This window comes from Antrostomus carolinensis, unplaced genomic scaffold (assembly GCF_000700745.2).
Source record: "Antrostomus carolinensis isolate BGI_N321 unplaced genomic scaffold, ASM70074v2 scaffold18221, whole genome shotgun sequence".
Classification (NCBI taxonomy): Eukaryota; Metazoa; Chordata; class Aves; order Caprimulgiformes; family Caprimulgidae; genus Antrostomus; species Antrostomus carolinensis.
Window position 1 is genome coordinate 803 of NW_010294991.1, and position 9,793 is coordinate 10,595.

Below are 9,793 nucleotides of genomic sequence, written 5' to 3' on the forward strand. Positions count from 1 at the left end.
TGTGAGGGCTTAGTGTGGTTTTTCTTGTTGGTTTTTTTTTCCCTATCGAATGGTTGAGTACTCCACTAAAAAAAAAAAAAAAATACTGAAAACTGTTCTTTAGTTGAGGAGACCAGAAGATTTAGTGAGTTTAGAAGATTTGTTAATTGGCTAGTTAAGCAATTGCAATACTTTCACGTATTCAGTGTTTGTCCCTTTCCTTTCTAGATGCCATACCAAGTGCAGATCAGATTCGTATAACAACGTCTTTGAAAAGCCAAAGAGGATCAGTGTGGACAAAAAACAAGTCAATATTTGAATACTGGGAAGTCGAAGTGACCTTTCGAGTTACAGGAAGAGGCCGCATTGGAGCTGATGGATTGGTATTAAGAATTTGATCTAACTGAAGAAAAAAGTAGGCATGCTTTAAAAAGTGAATCTTCACTTAGAACTCTTGCTTGCTTTCTGTAATAGGCAATCTGGTTTACAGAAGAGCAAGGTTTGGAAGGTCCTGTTTTCGGGGCAGCTGATAAATGGAACGGTGTTGGAATTTTCTTTGATTCCTTTGACAATGATGGAAAGGTTAGTTGGAAGCAAACTCTTCTAACAAAGTTTATATATTAATTTTCTGCCTGTTTTGTGCATGTAACTTTGTAGAAAAAAATAGGATGTTATTTTCTTACTCTCCCTTCCTTCATTTTGAAGGGATAAATAATCAAGTTTCCTTTATAGAATTTTTACTGGACTTTTTCACACCTTTTTTTTTAAGCTTGAAAGTTGAAGCATAACACATAATGAATCTCCACTGAACATTGGTGTTAAGTTTGGAGGAAAAATACCCTGTACATGTGTACAAGCTGAAATTTGGAATGTCCATGTACAATTTGGAATGTGGATGTATCTGAAGATGTGTGCTTTGGAAGAGGCGTATTGTACCAAATTATGATACTGTGAAAACACAAATTTCTATGTCTTCAGAGATGCTCTTTTTCTTGGAACAAATCTGCCTTGAGTAGTTGAGGAGCAAAAATTCTGTAGCAGATGCAAGTGACAGTTGCTCTTTTGAATTTCCAGTTTTCCAATCCAGAAGGATCCTGGGAAAATTTAACAATATATAGTAGGTCTGCTTTGCTTTTTTGCCTTTCCTACACTACTTTAGCTTGCTTTTAGATGTTTTAGATGTATTTTTATAGGTGTACAAGCTTTTTTCCTACAGATGGCTTTTGATACACAGCAAAATTAATCATATATAAAAGGTGAAAAACTGGAGGTGACATTTGTGTTTCTGATCTTCAAAGACAAGACATAAAATTATTGCTCAACTTATTAAGAAATCCTTTTGGCGTTGAATACTTTTGTTAGTAGCTCTCCACTGTGCTTTAAGGTAGGTTAGACTTGGGTTGCATTCATGAATGCTTTAAAATTGAACTGTTTGTACAGAATATATGCAAGTATGCTCTGAATTGCTTCAATATTACTGCTGTTACATGGAAATAAGCAGTAAGAAGATGATGTTAAATTATTCTAGTGGTACTGAGCAGGTAATACTGATGTCAAAGCAATTAAGCTAACCAAACTCCATTGCTGAGAAGTAGAAACACCGCTGTATTTCTGTATACTGGTGTACTGCTCTGTTGTCACAATCTATGTGATCAAGGAAAAGGAACAGGTACTGTGGTTGTAGTATGGTGTGGTGGTGGTTTTTTTGGCAGGTTTTTTTTTTGTTTGGTTGGTTTGGTTTTGTTTTTTTGTTGGTTTGGGGTTTTTTTAAGACAAAGGACCACCCTACCTCAGAATTGTGAATTGAGGATATTATTTCTTGAGTTCTTGAAGTCTGAGTCTTGTTTTGTTCTCTGGAGAGCTGGCAGTCTGTCTAGTGGGACAGTATATTCCTTTATGTTGTGGTTTAACCCTGGTAGGCAGCTAAGCACCACACAACTGCTTGCTCACTCCCTTTTGATGTGATGAGGGAGAAAATCAGAAGGGTAAAAGTGAGAAAACTTGCGGGTTGAGATAAACACAGTTTAATAGGTTAAGCAAAAGCTGCACACTCAAGCAAAGCAAAACAAGGAGATTGCTCCCTGCTTCCCTTTGGCAGGCAGATGTTCAGCTGTCTCCAGGACAGCAGGGCTCCATCACGCATAGCGATGACTTGGGAAGACAAATGGCATAACTCTGAATGTCTCCCCCTTTCTCCTTTTTTCCCCAGCTTTTATTGCTGAGTGTATTGCCATATGATCTGGGATATCCCTTGATCAGCTGGGGTCAGCTATCTCAGCTGTGTCCCTTGGCAACTTCTTGTGCACCCCTAACCTACTCATTGGTGGTGGACTGTAAGAAGCAGAAAAGGCCTTGAGGCTGTGTAAGCAATAACTAAAACATCGCTGTTATCAACGCTCTTTTCATCATAAACCCAAGACATAACCCCATATGATCTGCTGTGAAGAAATTTAACTCTATCCCAACCAAAACCAGTGCACTTCAGGAGATGATGAATTGAAATGTTGGAGGGGAAAGACAGGAACTCCTGGAGGCAACCGGAATAGCAATGTAAATCTCTTCTGCCATTGTCATTTTAGCTTGTCTCATCCTCTAGCAATTTAATAACTGGGGATGTATTCAACAGACTTTGTTTAGTCTCTGACAGATAGCCCCTGAGGTTTTTCTAATGACTCTGACAAGGTCAGTAGAGTATCAACACTGTCTCTTTGGATGTTTTTCACAGTATTAGGTAGCCAAAGTTGGATGTATTAAATCATCTGTTAGTTTCAAGATCTATGTCTTTACTGCATATTAATTTCTCCTGTCTGTGGCTTTTCTATTTCTGTATTTGTCAAATGAGGGTAATTAGTGGTATACCCAGGAACTTAATTTGTGCGTGTTTTTCACCACTAACTATGCAAAGAATGTAGCAGTCTCTTGCAAAGCATGCAGCATGACACAGTGCTACTTAGTCATTTTGCTTGTGTAATCCTGAAATACAGAAAGAATAAGAACATCAGTGGTTTATCTGTAGTGTAATGACTTTAGGTGCTTTATCACAGAAGGACTATCAGTGATGTTACTTATGTTTCATTTTGAATTAAACTATTCCATTTGTTTGGTATTTCTTTTTTCTAGAAAAACAATCCTGGAGTGATTGTTGTAGGCAACAATGGAAAACTTCTGTATGACCATCAGAAGTAAGTTTATTTTCAGTGTTAATGATGAATGTTTGCTTTTGAATGATGAAATGTTGCATGAAACTCTTTGCTAAACATTATAAAGGTTTCTTTTATATGAAACTGTTTCCTTTACCTTTGCGTTTTTCTTCTTGTTAAAACACTGTTTTGGCAGCAATAGCACAGAAATTGTCAACTGATGGGTATTTAAATGGCATATGTCCTTTGGGATGGGTGAACTCAGATAAATGGAGGTACAGACTTTTTACCTCTTTGTTGCTTATGGATATCTTCCACACGCAGCTAATAATTGGCAAAAGTGACTAACTGAAAGCTAATTGCCTGTTACTAAAATTAATTGGTTTAATTTTGATTTCTGGTTGTTTATTGTCAACAGCACAATTGACATCTTTCTGATTCACTGAGAACAAAGGTGTCTGGCTTAGTGGTGCAGTCTGAACTGTAGCTTATTTCCATCTCGGTTCACAGGTGTGGGAATATATCTTAGAAGCAAACAGACTTCCCCATTGTATTGTGTGTAAAGCATTTAGTACTGTTGATCCCAGACTTCAGAAAAGCTCAGAGCAGTTGTGGGACAGCTTTTGAAAAACTTAAATGTTGAAAAACTGTCATGGTGTTGCTTGGTGATACATTGATGCTTTTTTGTCTTAGCTCATAATCATAAGATATAGTTTTATGCAAGTTGTCTTCTTGCATAGTGATGGTTCCACACAAGCATTGGCATCCTGTCAGAGGGACTTCCGTAACAAGCCCTATCCTGTTCGAGTAAAGATAACATACTATCAAAAAACATTGACTGTAAGTACTCTGAAATAACATAATTAGTCTCATTTCTCAGCTTTTTAAGTGTGAAACTGTTGCAACTATTTGAAAACTCAAAAACACCATATGTTAATTGCAGCATTCTTGAAAATTTTGAGCTCGATATCAGAAGTTGGAAGATGGTGTACTATGTTCAAACTAGATGAGTTCTTTTAGCTACATTAGTGCCTCTGTAGTTTCCTGAGCTGACTCGCCAGGTATTGCTGATTTTTTTGATGTTACTTAGGAGTCAGTCGTGCTAACGTACTTGCATGTGCTCAGACCCTTCTGGTGTTGCTGACTTGCTTGTAGAGGTGTCCCAAAACCTACATTTGTTCCTCAGCTTCCAAGTGGTTGAACAGCTCCTCAAATTGAATGATATTTCTCAAGCTGATCTGAGCGCTGCAGAGGATTGTAAGGGGTTCTTGAAATGTGGCTACAAAACTGAAGCTTGCTCTTTGACAGGAGATTTAAATTTGCTACTTGAGGCTTCCAACTCCAAGAAATAGTAGGGCTTTGAAGATTAAAGAAGATAAAGCCACTCATATAAGGGAGTCTTCAAGACTTCTCAAATACTATTCAGATAACTGTAAATTCCTTCTTGATAAGGAGAGAAAAATACTAATGTCGTGCTATGAAGCGTGTGTTTCTTGGCTTCTGATTTCTTTTGAAAAGGTGCTATTCATAGGCGTTAGCTATAAAACACACAGCTGTCACTTGTAGTAAAAGTTTCTCTAAAAGTAAACATGAATGAACCTAAAAGAGGGTGGACCTTGTACTGTGTTGTAATGGTAATTTTTTTTTTTAAAGGTGGTTCTTAAAAACTGACACTCATGTCATAGAATCATAGAATAGTTTGGTTGGAAAAGACCATTACGATCATCTAGTCCAACCGTAAACCTGACATTGCCAAGTTCACCCCTAAACCATGTCCCTCAGCACCACATCTACACATTCTTTAAATAACTCCAGGGATGGGGACTCCACCACTGCCCTGGGCAGCCTGTTCCAATACTTGACAGCCCTTTCAGTGAAGGATTTTTTCCTGATATCCTACGTAAACCTCCCCTGTACAACTTAGGGCCCTTTCCTCTTGTCCTGTCACTTCTTATTTGGGAGAAGAGACCAACACCCACCTCACTACAACCTCCTTTCAGGTAGTTGTAGAGAGCAAGAAGGTATCCCCTCAGCCTGCTCTTCTCCAGACTAAACAATCCCAGTTCCCTCAGATGCTCCTCATAAGACTTGTTCTCCAGCCCCTTCCCCAGCTCCATTGCCCTTCTCTGGACATGCTCCAGCACCTCCATGTCCTTCTTGGAGTGAGGGGCCCAAAATTCAACCCAGCACTCGAGCTGTGGCCTCACCAGTGCCCAGTACAGGGATGCAATCACTTCCCTACTCCTGCTGGCCACACTAGTGCTGATCCAGGCCAGGATGCCGTTGGCCTTCTTGGCCACCTGAGCACACTGCTTACTCATGTTCAGCTGACTGTTGACCAGTACCCCTGGTCATGGACCCCTAAGCCCTCAGAAGCAGTTTTTCAGGGGACATTGCCAACTAGCTCCTTGGGATGCTCCAGGATAGCAACTCTGCTGATGTTTTTTTCTCATTACACCAAAAATTTTAAACTCTACCATTCCGTGGTCACTGTGGCCAAGCAGACACTTACCATCACACCTTCCATGAGTGCTGCTCTATTCACAAACAAGTTTAGGAAGGCATCTTTCCTAGTTGTCTGAGTACTTGCTATGAGAAATTATCTTCACCTGCAGGAATTTCCCAGACTTGCTTGTCGCAGCAGTATGTTATTCTGAGTTGATATCTGGGAAGTTGAAATCCTCCATAAAGACAAGGACTGCTGATCCAGAGATTTGTCCTAATTGCCTGTAGGATAACTCATCAGTAATGTCATCCTGGCTGGGTGCTCAGTAGTGGATGCCCCCAACAACATCTGCTTTGTTTTCCTCCATCCCCCTAGTCCTCAACCGGAGGCTCTCAGCCACATCATCCCTTACCTGTAAGGGCTGTACCGTCAAAACTCTCAATTACATACAGTGCGACGCCTCTGCCTCGCCTGCCCTGTCCATCCTGAACAGCAAATACCCTTCTGGACCAGCACTCCAATTGCGGGACTCATTTCACCAAGTCTCACTAATACCATTGACATCGTAGCTCTGGGAACAGAATGTTGAATTTTGTTCATGCTGAACTCTGAATCAGGCCTTTTTTTCCTTTTTAAAATAGAAAGCTTATGTATTTTCTTTGTAAAAAGTGTCTTTCGGAAAATAAATAGTTTTTGCTTTGTAGTAGCAGCTGCTGAATTACCTGATGAGTTGTATTTGTTACCATTACTGTAAACTGACAAAGCAATTAACACAAGTAGCTTTATGTGGTAAAAATTGTGGGTGTTTATCATTTTAGGTATTAATTAACAATGGCTTTACTCCGGATAAAGAAGACTATGAATTTTGCGCAAAAGTGGAAGATATGGTGTTGCCATCACAAGGATATTTTGGAATATCTGCAGCAACAGGGGGACTTGCAGGTAGCAAATGTTGCAAACTGGGGAAAATGGTGTGGAAACTTGCTGGGCTTGCAAGATAATTATTTTTTTTTATTTTTATTTTAACTGCTAATGTCGATCCATTATACCAATTTTTCACTGTGATGATGTAATTAATCCTCTCCCATTCCCAAGATACTGATATTCTTAGGTCTTTTCCTGGCTAGAGCAGAAGGACTTTCAATTTGTCCTGACAAAGACATTGTGCAGTCTCATTCTCCACTGCATAAACTCTTGGGAGGATGCTGTTGCCTGAAGATCCTTTGCAAGTGCAAAGTTGACTTGGGAAGTACCAGCATTTGCAGTGTGTAGCAGTAGCCAGTAACAGTGTTGTTTGTTTTGTTTGTTGAATACAGATGATCATGATGTCCTGTCTTTTCTGACCTTCCAGTTGACAGAGCCTGGGAAAGAAGTAGTAAGCATCTTTATACATAATTAGTAAAATATGTTATTGTCTATGTTTTTTATATAGCAGCAGATTATGGAATTTACTCTGAAGTCATGCTTGGTGTCCCTGTTTCACGATTTTGGCACGTAGCTGTGCTGTCATCTGTTTTAGAAAAATGAGACTAATACTATAATGTTTCAGTAGTATTTTAATTAACATTTTCAAGACCAGAATTATTGAAGCAACACTGAATCAACAGAAGTCATGATGTTAAAACATGCAGAGAAAACAAAGTAAAAAGTAGACTTTGTTTGGAAAGTGGACAAGTAACCTTTTCTTGCTTTGAACTTCCCGTACCTCTAGAACACTTCTGTACTGCTAAACAGCATCTATCCTTGTAAAACTTGATTTCTTTTTAATCATAGAAAGTACACATGTATCTGGAAGTTATGGGTCTCCATAGGAATATTTAGTTTCTTACTTCAACTTAATATATTAATGTGCTCTGCTAATTGTGTTATGTCCTGAAATCTCAAATATGAACAGCCTTGCTGGAGAGTAAGTTGTATAGGAGTGGTGGAGAACATGAAAAAAAATTTAACATACCTTCCCCCCGCCCCAATAATGTTTTAAAGCCAACACCAAATGCAGAAATTCCTCAGAAAGATAAAGATAAGTATCAAGAAGAGTTTGAACTCTTTCAACAAGAATTGGATAAAAAGAAAGAAGAATTTCAAAAGGAACATCCTGATGTGCAAGGACAGCCAGGCAAGTTACTTGAGTGATTTTTCAGTTGTTTTGCTTTCCACGATACTCAGAACTAGGGCCTGATGCTCTGACTGATCTTACTAAGCTCCTACTGATGTTGTTGACTTTATCTAAGAATCATTGTTCTTTTGGAAAGTGTTTTCTGAAATATAAACTTCCTTTGTCATGCATGGATTGAGAACAAGACAAACAAATGGAAACATGATGGGAATTATGAGAATCTATATGGAACAGTAGAAGGGAGAGGAGGTCATGTATCTCTCTGTAAAGTGATGATGAAGGAAACATGGCCTTTTTGGTTATTTGAAAATGTATTTGAAAGGTTATTTTTTTTGACTCTTTCTGCACATTAATGCTTGCCTGATATTGGACATGTATTGAGTTCTGTCAGCTTCAACACCACAGCATTAGCTGGCATTCAGTGTTGGTATTTGGGTTGGCTAATAACCAAATACCCAGCTTGATGTTCATAAAAACTGTGGCCTTTATTTTTACATTTTAAGCTATTGATAAGGAATTTAAGTTTGGCTGTGGAAGGCAGAATTTCTCTTTCTGCTATTGATACCATGCACCTGTAGCTCTCAGCAAGTGTTGGTTTAAAGATATTTTGGACTGAACAGCATTTTTCCACTGATATAAAGTTATATTTAATTTAGGAAAGTTATAATAATGACTCTTGCACACTTTTTTGAGTGTTTAGTCAAAGTGATTTGACTTTGATTGTTCTACTGTGGAACGTGGTGGGGATTTTGTTTGTTTGCTTGGGTTGTTTTTGTTTAAAAATTTTTTTTATTTTTAGAGCTGGGCAAAAAAGAATCTGGTTAGTTGAAAATATAATGCAAGCCAGTCTTTCTTTTGTGGATTGAATTACTATATTTGAACACACACCTATCAGGAATGTGCTTTAGGCATCTAGACCTGAAATTTCAGTTTATCATCTTTTTTTTGTGCAGTGATAAGTTATGACTGTTCTAAAGGTCCTACACCATTTTGTCTTCATTTGTGTTTTTGAAACATTGCCCAATCTTCCATTGATGAGAAATAATGATCTCTTTGACACAAAAGTCTTTTGGACTTTCTTCTTGCTGATGTTGTTGAAGCTGTGGAGGAACTCACTCAAAGTGTGCAGTCACTTCTCTATTTCAGGCTACTTCTTAAAGCTTACTTTTTCTCAAAAGTAGCTGTTACTTAATGCCTGTAAATATCTTTTGAAGGATAGTTGTTAATACAGTGCTAGCTTATGCAAAGATAGCTACCTCTTAATAACAACAGCATCCTGTTTCCATTTTATGCTGCACATTACCCAGATAATGAAGTAGGAACTCTTCAGATGGAGTCTGGGATTGAATATGTGGTTATCTCTGTTCAGTTGTTCTTATCCCACTTGGGTGTCGTTCGCCATGAAAATGGGGGGAAAAAAGTATATCCATGTGAAAACTTTAAGGGTGCAAGAAAAACTCTATAATGCAATGTATGAGGAATGCATATATGTAAGAACTACCTGTGCTTTTTTTCTCATCAGCGGATGACTTTTTTGAAACTGTAAATGATCGTGAACTGAGGCAAATCTTTGAGGGGCAGAATCGAATTCACCTTGAAATCAAACAGCTTAATAGGCAATTGGACATGATTCTGGATGAGCAGAGGAGATACGTCTCTGTAGTCACAGATGAGATTACTAAAAGAGGAACTGGTGTTCCAGGTCAACAAGGACAGGTAAATAATAATAATAAAACCCCGTGATTGATAGCACAGCCTAATTTCAGCAGCACGATCCATTTGCTTTTTCAAAGATACATTGATCTCTTTGTCCCCCCACCAGGTTTCCCAGCAAGAGATTGAGACAGTTGTGAAAACTCAAGAAGAGGTCATTAGACAAGTAAATGAGATAAGGTAAATGCTTCCTAATATTAAGGCTGTGTTTTAAATTTTATATTATTTTCCACCTTTTAAATCCCATTATTGTTTCAGTAGGAGAATATTGACAAGCTTGACATTTCTCTGTGTCAGTTCCTTAATGATGACTCTATGCATTCAGTTTCTGTAATCAAGTAAGTTCAGGTCCCTAGGGTGGATAAGCTCCCTAATTTGCCTCTTTTTTTCTCTTTTTTT

The 9,793-nt window shown here is 38.3% G+C and overlaps 1 protein-coding gene across 1 annotated transcript; it reads left to right on the plus strand.

Annotated features, from left to right (window-relative positions):
- Positions 1-207: 207 nt before the first annotated feature.
- Positions 208-9,578, plus strand: LMAN1 (lectin, mannose binding 1; the record flags this gene model as incomplete). Its single annotated transcript, XM_010177834.1, has 9 exons — positions 208-362; positions 454-561; positions 3,100-3,161; positions 3,860-3,959; positions 6,384-6,507; positions 6,882-6,940; positions 7,549-7,681; positions 9,204-9,397; positions 9,504-9,578. Coding segments are annotated over 9 exons (1,010 nt in total), but the record flags the coding sequence as incomplete, so codon positions are not given.
- Positions 9,579-9,793: the final 215 nt, after the last annotated feature.